This window comes from Hyla sarda, chromosome 7, assembly GCF_029499605.1.
Source record: "Hyla sarda isolate aHylSar1 chromosome 7, aHylSar1.hap1, whole genome shotgun sequence".
Classification (NCBI taxonomy): domain Eukaryota; kingdom Metazoa; phylum Chordata; class Amphibia; order Anura; family Hylidae; genus Hyla; species Hyla sarda.
This window is the reverse complement of record NC_079195.1, coordinates 214,965,750-214,985,734: the sequence shown is the minus strand read 5'-3', so window position 1 is coordinate 214,985,734 and position 19,985 is coordinate 214,965,750. Positions and strand designations below refer to the sequence as shown.

Genomic DNA, 19,985 nt, shown 5'->3' with positions numbered 1-19,985 from the left:
GAGTGCTAATAAACTATTACTGGATAAACAAGTCCCAGTATCTATGCCAACTTACTGTATGGCCAGTGTTATCCTACAAGATTAGAAATGGACTCTATTCATTACAGGGACTGATGAATGTTTTTGAGTAGTCTTGGTCTGAACAGGGAGAGGGGGGGGGGGGATCAATTTATATGAATCATATTTGTTCTAAATTTCTCAAAAACATAATATAGGGCTTGTCTGAATATGAAACATTTGACATTCGTTTTGGATGAACCTCTCAAAATGGTAGCCACTACTACTAGCCTACACAGTCTCACATCTCCTGCCTTGTCTATCATGTTCCATACTGGACTGCTGCTACTACTACTACTACTAGTCTTGCACAGACACATATCTCCTGCCTTGTCCATCATGTTCCATGTTCCTCTGACTAGTTTGTCTCAGCCCTCTGGGGGAGAGAGGGTTGAAATTGGGGACTCCTCCTACAGAACTTTCTATTAGCTTCTAGCGGGAACAGAATGGATTGAGTGACCTACCTCTCATACACTTAAAGGGTATTCCGCTGTTTAGCGTTTAGAACAAACTGTTCCGAACGCTGGAGCCGGGAGCTTGTGATGTCACGCCCCGCACCCTGAATGCAAGTCTATGGGAGGGGGGCGTGACGGCTGTCACGCCCCCTCCCATAGACTTGCATTCAGGGTGCGGGGCGTGACGTCACAAGCTCCCGGCTCCAGCGTTCGGAACAGATTGTTCCAAACGCTGAGCAGCAGAGTACCCCTTTAAATATATTCCATATACATTTTTTTTGTTTTTCATTACAATATATGATACAATAAATGGTACAATATACCATTAAAGAAAAAAAATATTCTGCTTGCAAAAGAGAGGATCTCCAATAGGATAAATAAAAAAGTTATGGCTTTGAAAGGCGTAATGAAAACGAAAACACCGTCCCCTGAAAAAAAGCTGGGGCGGGAAGGGGTTAAACAAATTAATGGTCTTACGTTATTAAAGGGGTATTCCAGGAAAAAAAACTAATATATATATATATATATATATATATATATATATATATATATATATATATGTATCTATATCAACTGGCTCCAGAAAGTTAAACAGATTTGTAAATTACTTCTATTAAAAAAAATCTTAATCCTTTCAATAATTATCAGCTGCTGAAGTTGAGTTGTTCTTTTCTGTCTGGCAACAGTGCTCTCTGCTGACATCTCTGCTTGTCTCGGGAACTGCACAGAAGTAGAGTAGAAGAGGTTTGCTATGGGGATTTGCTTCTAAACTGGGCGGTTCCCGAGACACGTGTCATCAGAGAGCACTTAGACAGAAAAGAACAACTCGACTTCAGCAGCTCATAAGTACTGAAAGGATTAAGATTTTTTTTTTTAATAGAAGTAATTTACAAATCTGTTTAACTTTCTGGAGCCAGTTGATATACACATTTTTTTTTTCCTGGATAACCCCTTTAATCACAATGGATCAAGGTTTCTTTGTATCTGTATCTCACTTTGTATCTGTATTATAATGTCCTTCTATCGTCACACCTTTGTTCTGGCTGACACATATTTTACGCTTCCTTTATAATACGTAAACTTAATTCTAACTATTACTGAGTAGTGACTGTATTGTCTACTGTTCACATATCGTAGAAGACGTCAGATCTTCAGAGAACACGACTCTCCATTCAGCCGTCTACCGCACTTCTCATCCAGATGTCCTTGTCCATATTTTGTCAGTGAGGGAACAAAATAATACTGAGCCCTGTTGTCCCAGACACAAAGCGTCTAGAGATGGATTTACTAAGGAGAAGGGATATTCACCGATCAGGATGAGAATACATCTTATATATATTGCAAATAATAAAAAATAAATTGTCCAGTTATATTTGATTTTGGGATACGCCAAATGGAAAAGGATTTAGGCAAACTAGAGGATGGTCAGAACTCTGGATACTGGTATTTAAGGTGAATTTTGTGCAAGAAAATGCATCTTAGGTGTAAACACCCAAGGGCATAGTATAGAATATGTGATACAGTCCTAACCTCAGGGGAAAGGGATTTAGGGGTCATTATTTCAGAAGACACAAAGGTAGGCAGACAATGTAGCAGCAAGAAATGCTAACAGGATGCTTGTATAGGGAGAAGTATTATTAGTAGGGAGAAATGCTCATGGGTGTATAGGGAGAGATATTAGCAGTAGAGAGATAAGTGCTCATGGGTGTATATGGAGAGGTATTAGCAGTAGAGAGGGAAGTACTCATGGATGTATATGGAGAGGTATTAGCAGTAGAGGGAAGTGTTCATGGGTGTATAGGGAGAGGTATTAGCAGTAGAGAGAAGTGTTCATGGGTGTATAGGGAGAGGTATTAGCAGTAGAGATGGAAGTGTTCATGGGTGTATAGGGAGAGGTATTAGCAGTAGAGAGGGAAGTACTCATGGGTGTATATCAAGAGGTATTAGCAGTAGAGAGAGAAGTACTCATGGATGTATAAGGAGAGGTATTAGCAGTAGAGGGAAGTGCTTATGGGTGTATAGGGAGAGGTATTATCAGTAGAGAGAAGTGTTCATGGGTGTATAGGAAGAGGTTTTAGCAGAACAGATGGAAGTGCTCATGGCTGTATAGGGAGAGGTATTAGCAGTAGAGGGAAGTGTTCATGGGTGTATAGGGAGAGGTATTAGCAGTAGAGAGAAGTGTTCATGGGTGTATAGGGAGAGGTATTAGCAGTAGAGATGGAAGTGTTCATTGTGAGACCTCACTTGAAGTATTGAGCATTGGAGCAAGTTCAGAGAAGATACTAAACCAGTCTATGGATTTCAGGATAAAACTTACCAGGAAAGGTAACATGTATAAAAGAAAGACGAGACAGAGGGGATATAATAGAAACTTTAATATCCATAAAGGGAATCAACATGGTAGAAGTGGTTACTGAAGATACAGTGAAGGAGTTTAAGTATGAATGGGATAGGCATAAGGCTATCCTTTATATAAGATAGAGATAGATATAAGGTTATCCTTTATATAAGATAGAGATAGGCATAAGGCTGTCCTTCATATAAGATAGGGAAAGGCATGAAGTTATCCTTCATATAAGATAGGTATAGGTGTGGTGGCCCAGTACAGGAGTTGTCCTCCTGTACACTAATTCATCCTGTGTGGCAGATTCTCTGTCAGTGTCCCCTGGGTCCACATCCCTCTTATGGACTGTCAAGTGTTAAATATGCCATATTTCTTATGTTATGTATTGGTTAATCTTTTGAGGCATTTGTGCCTTTAAATATTGTTGCTAAGCCTGTGTAACCAGGGAAGGTGCCAGTGAGCAAGTGACTTGTTGGTGACCTATGGGACCCCTCCAAATTACTCCCATATATACTGGGGAGGAGCGAGCCTAGTCAGTTGAGATTCTGCTGAGCTACAGTCAAGTGAAGATCTGAGAGTGTCTGGTGTTCCTGAGGGAGACTAAGGCCTAGTCACACAGTCATGAAGTCACGCAGCCACTTTCGGTGGAACCCCCTACAGGTGAAAGTCAAAGCCTGGTAAGCCTAAATACAGGGGAGAAGTCTAGTCAGCATAGTCAAGTCTGTCAAGTCTAAAGTCAGAGTGGGACTGCATAATTGATTCCAAGTCCACTACAAGTCCCAGCGAGCCCACATGTCCCCTTAAGTCCACTGTTCATCTCCTTGGGCCTAAACTGAGCTGTAAAGGCTTTAACATCTGTCTGCCTCAGTAAAGTGCCATTGTTCCGTAACCTTGCATCGGAATCATAATTTGCCCCACGCCTGGCCCAGGAACCAGCGCCATACCTCAGGTAGTGTAGAGGATAACCACGCCCTGGTGTCACTAAGGGGTAATAACATCTGCCTCTCATCATACCCCTCACCACATAGGTATAAGGCTATCCTTCATATAAGATAGGGATAGGTATAAGGCTATCCTTCATATAAGATAGAGATAGATATAAGGCTATCCTTCATATAAGATAGGGATAGGTATAAGGCTATCCTTCATATAAGATAGTGATAGGTATAAGGCTATCCTACATATAAGAAAGGGATAGGTATAAGGCTATCCTTCATATAAGATAGAGATAGGTATAAGGCTATCCTTCATATAAGATAGAGATAGATATAAGGCTATCCTTCATATAAGATAGGGATAGGTATAAGGCTATCCTTCATATAAGATAGTGATAGGTATAAGGCTATCCTTCATATAAGATAGAGATAGGTATAAGGCTATCCTTCATAGAAGATAGAAATAGGTAAAAGGCTATCCTTCATATAAGATAGGCATAGGTATAAGGCTATCCTTCATATAAGATAGGGCCAGGGACTATTTATAGTATTCAGAATATTGGGCAAGATGAGCCGAATGTTTTTTATCTGCCGACACATTCTATGTTTCTGGTAGATATCCACATTGCTATTACCCAAGCTTTAGGTTGAGTATTGTAGTTGTATATATTATATATAACAATTTAGCAACTTCTCTACGTAGAAGCGGCATACACCATCAAATCTCAGGAATTACCTTTAGATTCATCGAAATATGTTACCTCTGCAATAAAATAAAGCTCTTTCCTTGTATTTATTCTATTAACATCTCCTAATAAAAAAATGAAGGTATTCAGGATGTGCATCGACCATCAAGTCTCCTTGGAACAACAACTCTCTTCATGTGCATCTTAACATATATATATATATATATATATATATATATATATATATATATATATATAATACTCTGCTAGAATCAGTGAACCTATCCTTTTTTATACATCTTACAAAGCCCTCGTGTTCCTTTGTCATCTCTTCAGCTGTCTCGGCCCCATGATGACCCCATTTGCACAAATAACACTTTCTTCTTCTGCGAATTAAAGCTCCTTGCCCGGAATCTGAAGGATGGACCTCTGCGCTTGCCGTAGACTGATCCATCTCAAAGATAATTCCGATGTAAAGATCATACTCCTACTTAAGTTACAGATTCTCATTACAATATTTCCGCCTCTCAAGACAAAGCCTTTTCTTTTTCTAAGCAATCATTCACATTCTGCTGATAACATCTGTCTCCGAGCAGTCACAAATCCTTCTTTATGGGGAACCGTCTTGAATATATGTCAATGTTTTCTTGCGACAAAAGATTCATATATCCACCAGTGCATATCATTAACAAGTGTTCCCCCCGCTTCTCATCATGACCCCATATGGTGCTCCGCAAATGTTTACCATGGGGCTCAATCAACTCTGCCATCTGACAAACAAGTCAAGATGGCCGCTCTCTTTTCCGGTGACTTATGACTTTCTATTTAAAAAAACAGATTGTCGCTTTTGATGGAGTGTCCAAAGACACAGACCCCCTTTTTAGGGTACTGCAGCCCCCCGCAATCTCCTGTAAGGGGCCACAGCTCTCCCCATGCAGGAGGTGTGTTGGCCGCAGCAGCGTGACGCCGTATCACTATTGGAGAGCTGAATAGAGCGGGGCGTGTCTGTTGACCTCTTAGCGAGGTCAACGACACAAGCATTAGCTGCGCAGAGCCGTGGTAATACTGGGTCCCTATATGGGATATCGTAAGGGGTCCCAGCGGTTGGACCCCCTGCGATCAGACACTTATCCCCTATCCTGCTGAGAGGGGATAAGTGTTCTGTGGCTAAAGTACTCCTTTAAATAGAAAGTCTATTCCTTTGAACAATCTAAGAGAAACCTCAGCGATCGCCTGTGATCTTTGGAGAAACTGTCAGCAAGTGTTCATTGTCCCTGCAGCACCACCACAGGGCAAATTAAGTATTACACATGGTCTACTGTAACCAGTGAGCCTATCCATTCAGCCTCCATACTGCCAATGTTCATATGAGGGTCTTGAATAGGGGATCTCTACCTATCTATTCAGAATTCTCTAATAGCATCCTAGTGCCTGTGGGGGTCCAACAGCCCTTTTACCACCTAAGAAGACACTAGTGTTTTTAATGGATACGTGGGGGACAATTAGGGCTAGCCTTGGGGTAAATTACCTGCCTGGGGCATGATTTCCTGTTGTCCCCTCTTCCCCCACCATCATAAGAAAAAAAATCTAGAAGTTGGAGCAAACAGTCAAGAGTTATCTCCACATGGACATTAAATTAAGTGTCAGGGTGCCTTGAAATACTATGCCCATGGAGACAAAGGTTCTAAACTCACCCCCTCTTACAGAAAAGATCTGAACAATTCTTCATACACCAAATTATAACTCCCTCCGGTTCAATAATCTCTGATACAGATTCCATAACTAAAGAATTTCTTCCCTTTTATAGCTCCCTTTACAATCTACCACATCCTCCGGACACAGACTCGTTGATATCACACTTCCTAGATTCCATCTCCCTCCCTTCCATCACAGAAGAAGATAGGCCGTAATCTCTCCTTTCACAGTAGAGGAAGTATCTGAAGTCCTTTCTTCCATCCCCTCAGGCAAGAGCCCTGGGCCAGATGGCCTACCCATCTCGTCCCATAAAACATTTTGTGATCCTCTCCTAGCTAAATTTGCTACCCTGTGTAATACTCTCCTGCCAGGTGCTACTCTACCACCTCAAGCTCTTTGCCACATTACCCTCCTACCGAAGGAAGGTAAAGGTAAGCTGGAATGTGGCGGTTACCGCCCAATCTCACTCCTGAATTCTGATGTTAACTGGTGGGCTAAACTCTTGGCCTCTCGTCTGAAACCTATTTTACCGAAACTGATTGGTCCCGAGCAGGTGGGTTTTATACAGGCTAGAGAAGGTAAACATAAGACTTCACGCCTTATCTCCCTTGCATGCATATGTATCCCATTCCGATCTACTCTTATTAGGCACAGACGCTGATAAAGCATTTCGATAGAGTCTTGTGGTCCTAACAAAATGTAATTTCCCATAATTATTTTCCTCAGCCATATACTCTCTATACTCTTGCCCCACAGCCAGGCTACAACTAAATGGTACACTTACTCCACATTTCGACATCTGGAATGGGACACGCCAGGGCTGCCCATTGTCCCGCTCCCTTTTTATCCTAACAATAGAGACTCTGATCCTAAAGATTAGGTAGATTGACACTATACAGGGCGTTCAGATTGGCAATTATGTCCATAAAACAGCAGCCTTTGCTGACGACTTGCTCCTTCTTATCTCTAACCCAGATGTAGCGCTCCCCCAAGTACTCGATAATTTTAACTCATACGGTTTAGCTTCTAACTATAAGATAAATTTCAGTAAATCTGAAATCCTTAACATAACGCTTCCTGACATGGCTATACTCCCCAGAAACGCCAACCCCCTGACCATTGGGACCATTAGAGTTTATAGACAGTACTTAAAGGGGTATTCCAGGCAAAAACTTTTTTTTTTATATATATCAACTGGCTCCGGAAAGTTAAACAGATTTGTAAATTACTTCTATTAAAAAATCTTAATCCTTCCAATAGTTATTAGCTTCTGAAGTTGAGTTGCTGTTTTCTGTCTAACTGCTTTCTGATGACTCAAGTCCCGGGAGCTGTCCAGCTCCTATGGGGATATTCTCCCATCATGCAAGGGATATTCTCCCATCATGCACAGCTCCCGTGACGTGACATCATCATTGAGCAGTTAGACAGAAAACTTCAGAAGCTAATAACTATTGGAAGGATTAAAATTTTTTAATAGAAGTAATTTACAAATCTGTTTAACTTTCCGGAGCCAGTTGATATATAAAAAAAAGTTTTTGCCTGGAATACCCCTTTAAGCTCCCTTAGAGACAGGCATAGTATCTCCCCAGTTGCTCCCTTGGAGAATTTACCTTTATATTTAGGTCTAGATAATAATCACTTTCCTGATGCATGGAAGGAATTCCGGAACCTTACAATAAAAGACTTTTACTCAGGTGAGTCCATTGATCCATTATCATTGCTCCCCTCATCCCCCAGATCCACCCACAATTCCTTGTCTCGGTTACATTTAAGGCAAGTGTTCAGGCGACTGAAATCTCCCTTACATCTTACCCCCTCTTTCTTGGCTGGATGGTTTTTATTTGCTCCCACAACTTCTGAATGGCATGATATCACATCTTTCTGAAGCACTAATCCCTATTGATGAGTGCACTGCTGAAAAATTGTTTCTGGGAGTTTCATGCAAATTAAACATCATATTACCCCTTTTCTTTTTGTCCCTTTCCTTGCAGGTCCATGTGTTAAGAGTTAGATGGTGATGTATACAATCACCACTTATCTCCATAGGCCATACAGTAAGCAGCGATGCAAAGCAAACCCTTGCTTACTGTCAACGAACTGGGACCCTTGTCAAAATGACATGAGTCCCTGCTCCTCTACGTAGTTTCTGTGGTGCCCTTGGCTGTATGCCTTCTGCTGGGGAATGCATAGCATTGCCTCTTACCTCCGTAGGCCATAAAGTGAATACTTGCTTTGCTGCTCATTAAGTACAAGAGCAGGGACTCCTGTCTTTGACCAAAGAATCAAAAAAGTAAAACTACCTGCTTGAGTCAGCAAGCATCCTCTTGTTGTTGGGAGAGTCACAGACATATACAGCTTGCCTAATTATGTAAAATTAAAATTTTCAGAAATAAAAAAAATAATAATAATTTCAGTGCTGGATGTTGGTCTCACTATTTAATGAAGCTAATTGCAGCCTTCAGATATTACAAAACTAGAGTTGTAATTTTGCATCTTCTCGAGGGCCACAGTTTAGAGACCACTGCTTTAGAGCAATAAAACCAACGACCTCCAAACCAGTGGAACATAAGGCGCTGAGGGACCAGGCGATGGAAAGAGCAATCAGTTTATTCCCAACATGCAACGTGTTTCGCGCAAAAGCGCTTCATCAGGCATATGCCTGATGAAGCGCTTTTGCACGAAACGCGTTGCATGTTGGGAATAAACTGATTGCTCTTTCCATCGCCTGGTCCCTCAGCGCCTTATGTTCCACTGGTTTGGAGGTCGTTGGTTTTACTGCATTTATTGTGGAGTGGCAGCAGAGGGATCCACACATATGCCCTTCTCCAAGTTATGCTGGCCTTTGCACAACTCATATTGGTAAGCACATTTTTTACCATCAACATTTCCTTTATCATCGTTTATCTGCACCATGGAGCGCTCCTCTTTGTCGTTTTTATAGTTCGTTTGCACTGCTTTAGAGGACATTGATATAAGTTAAATTAAACGGATACTCCGGTGGAAAACATATATATATATATATATATATATATATATTTTTTTTTTTTTTTTTTTTTTCCAGATCAACTGGTGCTAGAAAGTTAAACAGATTTGTAAATTATTTTTATTAAAAAATCTTAATCCTTCCAGTACTGTTCAGCTGCTGTATGCTCCACAGGAAGTTTAGTTATTCTTTTCAGTCTGACCACAGTGCTCTCTGCTGACACCTCTGTCCATGTCAGTAACTGTGCAGAGCAGGATAGGTTTGCTATGGAAATTTGCTCCTGCTCTGGACAGTTCCTGACATGGACAGAGGTGTCAGCAGAGAGCACTGTGGTCAAACTGGAAAGAACTACACAACTTCCTGTGGAGCATACAGCAGCTGATAAGTACTGGAAGGATTAAGATTTTTTAATAGAAATAATTTACAAATATGTTTAACTTTCTGGAGCCAGTTGGTATGATTTTTTTTCCCCCACCGGAGTACCTTTTTAAGGTTTTCCTTTAATCTCTGACCACTCATAAACTTCTGGGCAGCTGTCCCTTGTGTAAATGCCAGTGTTAGTACTACTGTATGTACACAGTGCTGCCTCCTGAATGTCAATTTCACTGTGTGCCCAGTGCAGCAAAATCCTATTGAAAACAATGGAACTCTACTGCAACAGAATTTGTAAGCTGATTTTTTTCCACCAGATTGTGCTCATAAATTCTATTGTGTGAACGAGGCCTAAAGGTTGTACAAGCACCATGACCCCTTCAATCAGGTTTGGATACCGGGGGTTCATCTGATATTGATGGCCTATATTGAGGCAAACAAAACTAAATACATCAACACCCTCTATAACTCACCTCTTTCACTGTATAGATGTTCTGGGTTTTCCTTATGGTGAGCTGCAGAATGTTCACAATGCCTCTCAATATATTCACAGTAGTCTCCGATAATCCCTTCGGTATGTGCAAATCGCCAACCTGACCGCGGTTGTACTCAAACTTAATAGGCTCAGCCAGCTGTTTTTCCAATAATCTAGTGAGTTTACTGGAACTTGTAAATTTATCGGTGGGCCAAATGCCGTTAAATTCCTGGATTTCAATATCGCGAATCTAAAGAAAAAAACACAAAAAAAAACTAAAGTATAAATAAAAACATGAAGAAAAACATAAATATATACTTTTTTCTTTAGGACACTTAGAAAGGATTTTGCAATAATTGGTTCAATTCCGACCTTGTGTTCATAAGATTTCCCAAAGTAGGAGTTATTTTCGAGAAATCTGGAAGTATTTTCCACCTAGTACATGTTGATAGACATCTCCATATATCACTCCGTACCCCTGGGCACAAGGAAAACCTGCTTTACTCCATAATTAGAATATGTACTGTATGTTCCATAGACAGAGAACAGCAGAGCGCTGAGACTTTTACCATTAAATCTGCCTGCCAGGTAACATGAGGTCATTCAGTCGTAATACTTTACACATTTCTATTCAGTCGCTCTACAGAACACCGGCTTTCTATTTCTGCTTTCCATTCCTATCAACAATATACACGACTGTGTCAAAGGAAATGTATAGGAATAGAACGACATGGTCGATTTCTTTCGAAAACAGTGCCCCACCTGACTACAGGCTGTGTGTTGTATTGCAGCTCAGCCTCGTTCATTTCAATTTAGCTCAGTTGCAATACTTGGCACAACCCTTAGACAGCTGGGGCACCAGTTTTTTTTGTTCTTTTATTTTGTACATCTTCGGGATGTGTTCACACATTCAGGTTTTTAATTGTACTTATTGATCATAAAGCTGGGAATGGAAATGGAGAAAATACTCAAGCTCCTCCTCTTTTCTTGCGGGTCTTGGCAGTTTTAACCCCAAAGGGTGCAATGGTCAGTACTGACCACTGCATCTATAGGATTAACAAGGGAGGGGATCCCCCTGTCCCCATTGGGGACCACACAATGCCATCATGGGGTCCCGATGGTTGCCGAGCCTGTAAGGTTCTCACAAACGAACTATTAATGTATACTATGTTATACTATGCTGCTTTTCTGTCAATGTTTAAAATACTACTAGGAATCATTAACCAAACCAGACCAAACCAGTCAGCTGTTTCAGGGTTCCTGCCACCTGTCAGTGCAGATTTGGGTGCCGGCAGAGAGGCCATTATCATAGGTCTGAGGGCATAATATGAAAATGTAAATAAAAACTGCAGCATATGAACCCTGCCTTAAAGGGGTTATCCACTCTAAGGGGATTTTAGTACTAAATGGCTGTGTTGTGAGTCCATCATAAAGCTCCTTCTTTTTGTGAAACGGATATTTCCTGTTGGAGTGCCCTCACTCCAACTTCAATTGCCAGGACCCCTAGTTTGCAAGTGTGAGTTCCCACACGTCAGTCACGCCACTCATTAAAGCACACCTGGGAAAATTCCCTGCAGCCCTGTGGAGAATCATTCACATGGTCCACCCCCCCCCCCCCCCCACTCACCCAGTGGTCACTTCACCCATTGAAGGAGACAGGCTCCCTTTCAACACCTGACTAGTGATGTAATGTCTCAGGCCGCACTGCAACCTGGGAAATCCTGATGCAACACTCATTTTGTATGCTGTTAAAAATAAACATTGGGGCAAAGATCTCAAAAGAATTGCAAGACCACCATCAAACACAGGGACAGACACTATATTATGAACTTCACTAACTTTACAGCCCTTGTAGCATAGTCCTAAATAAAAAAAATCGTGGAATACCCATTTAACCCCTTAAGGACCAAGCGTTTTTCTGTTTTTTGCACTTTGGTTTTTTTTTCCTCCTTGCCTTTTGGAAAAAATCATAACTGTTCTTTTCTGACCCCTATAAAAAAAATTGTGATCTGAAGTTTTAATCAGTACCATTTTTGTTTTGATTGGACTTTTTGATCGCTTTTTATTCCTTTTTTTATGGTATGAAAATTGACCAAAAATACGCTATTTTGGACTTTGGAATTTTCTTGCGCATATGCCATTGACCGTGCGCTTTAATTTAAGATATAATTATATAGTTAGGACATTGACGCATGTGGCGATACCATATATGTTTATTTTTATTATGGTTATATATTTTTTATATGCAATTTGGGAAAAGGAGGGTGATTTAAACTTTTAATAAGGAAGGGGTTAATGTGTGTGTTTTTAAACTTTTTTTTCAACTTTTTTTTTTTACACTTTTAGTCTCCTTAGGGGACTTTTAGGAGGAATCATTTGATTCCTCCTACAGATTAATGGGGTCACATACAATCCCATTGATCTGTGTGCTCTGCGCTCGATTGATAAAGCCTGGTCCTGCTAGGCTTTATCATTCTGACCACCGGAGCAGCCTCAGCAGGCTACCTCAGGCTACCTCGCGCTGCCGGTTGGTGATCCACCCCACTGGACCACCAGGGACAGGATACAGGCACCTTTAGACGCCACTGTCAACCTTGACAGCGGCAAACTAAAGGGTTAATAGCCGGCAGCGGCGAACGCCGCATGTGGGCTATTAACGCCGGCCCCCAGCTTCAGGAATAAGCTGGGGGCCAGCCGGTATGATGTGGGCTCGAGTCGGGAGCCTGGGTCATACCCCGTTAACGGCCATTGGACCAGCATAGACGTCCATGGTCGTTATTGGGTTAAAGGGGTACTTCAAAGGATGGGGGATAAGATGTCTGATCGTGGGGGTCCCACAGCTAAGACCCCCTTAATCTTTGTGGAGCACCCGGCATTCCTTTAGAGCGCTGGGTGCGGGCAGTGGGGGTCGTGACATCACGGCCCTTGTGACGTCACACCACGCCCCCTCAATGCAAGTCTATGGGAGGGGGCTTGGTGGCCACCATGCCCCTCCCCTTGACTTGCATAGAGGGGGCGTGGTGTGACATCACAAGGGGCGTGGCTGTGACATCACGACCCCCGCCGCCTGTTCCAAGCGTTCTGAACAAAATGTTCCAAACTCTGGGAAAACGGAGTACCCCTTTAAGGTGGAACTATGCATTAATAAAGTTGTGCAGTATGGTAGCAGTAAAGGTATCGCACAGTGTCACCAACACACATACATGCGCACACCTCCCCGCATTAGTTCACATTTTAGCTCCGCAATTATGGTTTGCAGCCATGCAGCAGATGAGTGAATAATAGATGATGAAATTATAGTCTGCTGTTCAGTTTCTCAGCAATTGCATTGATCCAATAAAGGTTTTGTTGTTTAGTTCAAATTATTTTCTTTTGTGTTGCCGAGCAGAAAGCAGAACAAATCCTTTAAGTCCATGACTGGTTGATAACTATCTGGCATATGTTTGAAATTGCATCAAGAGCACTTCCTAAAATAATAGATGTAATTGCATCCTGCTCAGGCAAGCAAAGCAGAAAATTAAAGTTTTCTCTTCTAGCATAGCCGAATGAAATACAAAACTTGTGTTTTCCTTTTCCTTACCTTAAGGAATCGGAGCCGGGCAGCCGCCCCGCTGATCTCCGCTCTGCATTTTAGCCTCAGTCCTGACTTTGCAAAGCCTTGTTCTTGGAGACCACTCAAGACCAGACCCTCATAGTAATAAACGTAAGTCTTACTGCTCGCAAACTCCAACTCTGAAAAAGAAAAGTTTATTTTGTCATTTCCATTGCCTTCAAAGCTAATTTTTCCTTCTCACTGTAAGGCGACACTTCGTCAATGGGAAGCTTCAATTTTGTTGTTGTAACCAAGACCCTTGAGGCCCTTTATTATACTTTTCTGTCACATATAAAGGTAACTGATTTAATGTATCTAACTAAAATGTAATAAATGTGTAATAAAAAGTTTTGCAACTTTCCAATAAACTTTGTCAGTCCCTACGCTTTTCTCCCACTTGTTGTTTAATCATCAGGGGACTTAAATTGGGGCGCAACAGGATGATCAGACACATGTTTATGGAGGTAGAACATGGCTAATGTTCTTCAAAAACTGCACCGCACCTGTCCTTGACTTGTGTTTGGTATTGCAACTGAGCGCCACTTAGTCACTTTCAAGAGATTTTTAGGGTGAGCTGTCCTGTGTGTGTACATTATATAACTTGTATAATGGCATATTTCACCAGATTTCTTCTCTGCAGGCTTCATTAATTTTTAATTGTATGTGAGCAAGTGGGTGGAGACTAGCTTCAATTATATCTCCCTAACACTGCGCGCGACCGCGCACACACACACACACACACACAAGAGGTAATCCTGCCCTACCTAATATCTATTACACACCCTACTAAGTAGCAGCAGCAGCATGAAGGACATTATAGAGCATTATTAAGCAGTGTAAGCTGTGAATCCTCCACTGGGGTGATATATAAGACTTACCAGAGCATTCAGTGTATGTCTCTGTCTCACTTTACAGCTAAGTCCCCCCTCTCCTCTATAGACTTTTATGGACAGCATGAAACCGATCTCTCTGTGAACTGATTCTACTTGAGGCTTTTATTTACTTTTTTTTTTTTTTTTTTTTACTGTGCACGATAATCTTTGGAGGGCGAGCGAGGGGGGGCAGGAAAGGAGCATGGTAAGTGGAAAAAAGATAATTATTTTTCTGATAAGATATATTACAAAATGTCTTATATTCGCTGAGGGCTGGGGTTAAACTTCATGGCACTGTTGGTTGTCTGTAATGCATGCAGATTTACCCATAGGGCAGTGTTTACCAACCAGAGTGCCTCCAGTGGTTGCAAAACTACAACACCCAGCTTGCCCGGACAGCCTTTGGCATGATGACATGCTGGAAGTTGTAGTTTTGCAACATCTGGAGGCGCCCTGGTTGGGGAACACTGAGGCTGCAAGCTACAGTAGGTCTATACAGAAACCTTTCTTGCTCCTGTACTCTCTCCCTCATCTTTCACATATGACCTGAAGGGGAAGGGTGTCACCTTATGGAGACAACTCAGCTGGCCACCTAGAGTCTTGTAGGCCAAGCAATGCTACCTGGGAAAAAAATGCTAATTATCCCTTCACCAGAAAACTTGCTCTCTGGTGCCACCAGTTGGAGGTAACTTTCCTGTAAGGCAATGCATAGTCTTAAGCCTGGTTCCCACTATGGAATTTCTACCCGGATATATTTTAGATGGTCAGATTTTGAGTCGGCACTAGGACCTCACGGACATTACCAGTCCCCACTGATGGCATTGTAGTCCGCCAAAGAATGAGGCTGAGAAATCTCTGAGGCTGAAATTCCATAGTGTGCACTGTGCAATGGAATCCTATTGACAAAAATGTAGTGTGAACTGGGCCTTAAAGGGGTACTGTGGTGAATTAACCCTATGTATCATCAGCTCAGGGAGGGGAAAGTAAAAAAAAAGACAACAATTCTCTCTTGCTCTTCTCGATCCTGCGCTCCTTTTTTTATCCATGTGATATTCAGTGATATGACCTGACCCGGCCTTTGCCTGCTGACTTTGGACTATGCTACCCTCTTAGTTTGACTCTTGCTCATTCTGACTGTTTCTGACTTTGTACTGCACACCCCTCTAGGTTTTGACTTTCTAGCTTGTCCCTGCTTAACCTCCTGTCTGCTGATTTGGTACCTATTTGCCTGTGTGTTGCCGACCTGGTCTGCCTGACATCCCTTTTCACCCTGTGTAGTAACCGTCACCAAATTGTGGGGCCTTTGTCTACGGCGGAGTGTCCATGTAGTTAGGGGCAGTGGTTTGGGCTAGATTCTGGTCTGCCCTGATCCCTACACTGGACATGTCCAAAAGAAATGCAAATTTAGTAATTTGGTTTTATATTATATAGTTATTTTTTGAAACACGCATATCGATATATATATATATATATATATATATATATATATATGTGTGTGTGTTTTAATCACCATTGGGCAGAGGTTACAGTGAGGCCAGATTTTCTTGTACTTTGATTTCATACTGTTGTATTACAGATTCTGAGGTTGATTATGGTGATGGCGGAGCAGTACGGATGGGGTCACTGAGTGACCTGGCTTCCACCCTTGTGGCCTCAGAATGCTTAGAGAAGTCACCTTAGTTCTTTGTTCTAGTCATCATGATGTAGTATTGAGTTTCATATCTGTGCTATACCTTAAGGCAATAGTACAGTTGTCCCTCAAGTTACAATATTAATTGGTTCCAGGATAAACATTGTAGGTAGGAACCATTGTATCTTGAGATCATAACTCTAGTAATTGGTTCCAAGATCTCCAAAATGTCAACGCATATCAGAAAAACCTAAGATTAAATTAAAATGACAAGATAACTAATACAGATAAAGCCAGTCGTAAGTAGCTGCTAGAAGCTATAAATCACTTTATACATACAGGGTAGGAGCTTGTTCAGGGTCCTGTATAGTATGCACAGTGCACCAGAGATACAATATGGAGCCCTCACCTGGTGTCCATAGAAGCAGCTAGTTCTGGCACAGGTAAAGAACAGTGCAGTACCACACTATACTGAAGGGAGGCGCTACTAGACAGAAAATCAGTCTACACATTCAGAAATACAGGTGTTTTACAAATGAGGCGCCACTGATTAGCAATAATATAACACATAGCAAAATATGCATGTGTGAACATAGCCTAACAACAGAAAAATGGTGTAAAAAAAAGTTGCAAAGTTTTGCATAACGCTCTATTTTTTTTTTTTGCAAAAACACAAAAAAGTCACAAAACAAGGCTAGCTCAAAAATGTGGGACTTTTCTTTACACCAGATAACTCGCAAGCAATCCTTGATAAATTCTCTCATGTTTTTTTTGTTTGCTTTTTATTATTATTCTTTTTTTTTTTTTTACATGCAAGGTAAATAAACAATCAATAAAAAAATTAATCTAAAAACAAATAAATAGAGAACCAGCCAACTAACACCTAAATAAACAAATATACATGCAAAATATGCAAAATAAATAAATAAATGAATACATAAACAACCAACACATTAATAAATATATAAATAAATATGCAAGTGAAAAAAATTAATAAATAACCAACAAAGAAATGATAAAAATCAAATAAATAAATACATAAACAATCAACACATAAATAAATAAATACATAAATAATAAAAAAATAAATATACAATCGGAAAAAAAATGTATAACCAACAAAGAAATAAATGAAAAAATAAACAACCAACACTTAAATAAATAAATAAACAACAACCAAATATTCAAGCAAAATACAGTAAATAATCAACAAAGAAAAAAATTGAAAATAATAAATAAATAAAATAAATAAATAAATAAAAATAACCAGCACATAATTAAATAAATAAGTAAATAACCCGAACATAAATAAATAAATAAATAATCAGCACATCATTAAATAAATAATTAAATAACCAAAAAATAAATTAATAAATGAATAACCAGAACATAATTAAATAAATAAGTAAATAACCAGAACATAAATTAATTAATTAATAACCAGAACATAATTAGATAAATAAGTAAATAACCAGAAAATAAATTAATAAATGAATAACCAGCACATAATTAAATAAGTAACTAACCAGAACATAAATAAATAAATGAATAAACAAATAACAAAGATAAACCTATAGTTTAATGAGACATAAGTCTATGTTCACACATTCAGGTTTTAATCGCAATTATTGCATAAAAAGCCAGGAATGGATCCCAAATAGGGGACATCTGGGGATTCTTTTTTCTGATCCATACTTGCCATTGTGTTTGATAAAAACCTGACTGTGTGAACACAATCTAAAGGTAGCTGACTGTATGCCATAAAGAGCTACAGATAATAGGCAGTGTTTCCCAACCAGTGTGCCTCCAGCTGTTGCAAAACTGCAACTAACAGCATGCTGTCGGGGCATGCTGGGAGTTGCAGTTTTGCAACAGCTGGAGGCACACTGGTTAGGAAACACCATAATAGATATTGTGAAAGCAAAAATACCAATACTTACCATACTGTAGATGGTGGTCACCTATAAAAGAAACATAAAGCCATTAATATTAATTATTCCTTGCTTCTTTTCTATTTGGATGCTGCTGTTTTTTTTTATAGTATCTATACATTACATATGATTATTGGTAAATCCATATTTTATATAGGATTTTTAACATTTATCATTAAACATTTATTTTCCTCAAAAAAATTTTGGGAGAAAAAAAAAAATTTTCAACCTACCAGCCGCAGCCAAAGTAACACATAGGGCCAGTATGATGCCCAACATGGTGGCGAGTGACTGAGGTCGATCCAAAAGAGTCCTCTTTTATATGACAGGTCATCTGGGTCATGTGAGGGTTTTTTGGACAGCGAAACTGATGAGCAAACGAGATTTTGTACCTGCCAGAATTAAAGCAAATAGCTGAGAAAAGTCAACTCCACCATTTGGAAACATTACAAAAACAAACTTTAACCCCTTAAGGACGAAGCCCATTTGGGCCTTAAGGACGCAGAAAATGTTATTTTTACATTTACGTCCTTCGTCGTTAAGGGGTTAAGGCAGTGTTTCCCAATCAGGGTGCCTCCAGCTGTTTCAAAACTACAACTCCCAGCATGCCCGGACAGCCGTTGGCTGTCCAGGCATGCTGGTAATTGTAGTTTTGCAACAGCTGGAGGCATCCTGGTTGGAAAACACTGCTCTGCCAGCATTTTTTTTTTTTTTTTTGTGTAATACCATGTCTGGCCACCAGTTGTGCTATGGCGCATGCGTGATGTACAGAATGTTCAGGGAAGCTTGTATAACTTTCTATACATTTTCTTTTAAGGAATTCATGAACATAGTTGGAAGTGATAGTTTTGCAACAGCTGGAAACAGCCTGGTTGGGAAACATTGCCTCGGCCAGCATATACATGTATATTGTTTTTTTTTTTGTGTGTGCGATACCATGTCTGGCCACCAGTTGTGCTGTTGCACAGGCCCAATGTACAGCACTATGAAGAATACATTTTCTATTGAAGAATAGGCATAGTTGAGAGTTGTGGATTTGCAACAGCTTGGGACACACTAGTTGGGAAACACTGGTTTAAAGGGGTACTCCTGTGGAGAAAAAAAATAAATCAAAATCAACTGGTGCCAGAAAGTTAAACAGGTTTGAAAATTACTTCTATTTAAATATCTTAATCCTTCCAGTGCTTATCAGCTGGTGTATGCTCCAAAGGAAGTTATTTTCTTTTTTAATTTCTTTTCTATCTGACCATATCAGGAACTGTCCAGAACAGGAGAGGTTTGTTATGGGGATTTCCTCCTGCTCTGCACAGTTTCTGAAATGAACAGAGGTGTCAGCAGAGAGCACTGTGGTCAGACTGGAAAGAACTACACAACTTCCACTGGAGCATACAGCAGCTGATAAGTTCTGGAAGGATTAAAGGGATACTCCTGTGAAAAACTTTTTTTTTTAATCATTTGGTGCCAGAAAGTTAAACAGGTTTGTAAATTACTTCTATTAAAACATCTTAATCCTTCCAGTACTTTTTAGGGGCTAAATACTACAGAAGAAATGTTTTTCTTTTGGGATTTCTCTGATGACATGACCACAGTGCTCTCTGCTGACACCTCTGTCCATTTTTGGAACTGTCCAGAGCAGGAGAAAATCCCCATAGAAAACATATGCTGCTCTGGACACTTCCTAAAATGGACAGCAGAGGTCAGCAGAGAGCACTGTGGTCATGACATCAGAGAAATCCAAAAAGAAAAGCATTTCCTCTGTAGTATATAGCCCCTAAAATGTATTGGAAGGTTTAAGATTTTTTTAATAGAAGTAATTTACAAATCTGTTTAACTTTCTGGCACCAGTTGATTTAAAAATAAATTAAAATGTTTAAAGTGTTGTTACCCAAATGCCCCTTTATCATCTAAGAAGGTCATTGGTATAATCTATGGTGAAAACAAACAGATAAATATTTAAA

General features: G+C 40.2%; 1 protein-coding gene across 1 annotated transcript in view; it reads right to left on the bottom strand.

Moving 5' to 3' along the window:
• LOC130283309 (vitellogenin-1-like) overlaps positions 1–19,985 on the bottom strand; it is a 138,987-nt gene that overhangs the window by 108,714 nt on the left and 10,288 nt on the right. Inside the window, exons 2-5 of the mRNA XM_056532611.1 lie at positions 18,261–18,419; positions 18,037–18,057; positions 13,583–13,734; positions 10,001–10,252 (exon numbers count right to left, since the gene is read on the bottom strand). Of these exons, the coding sequence (XP_056388586.1) occupies positions 10,001–10,252; positions 13,583–13,734; positions 18,037–18,057; positions 18,261–18,306 (471 nt within the window). The 5' untranslated portion in view covers positions 18,307–18,419. The remainder of the gene's footprint in view (positions 1–10,000; positions 10,253–13,582; positions 13,735–18,036; positions 18,058–18,260; positions 18,420–19,985) is intronic.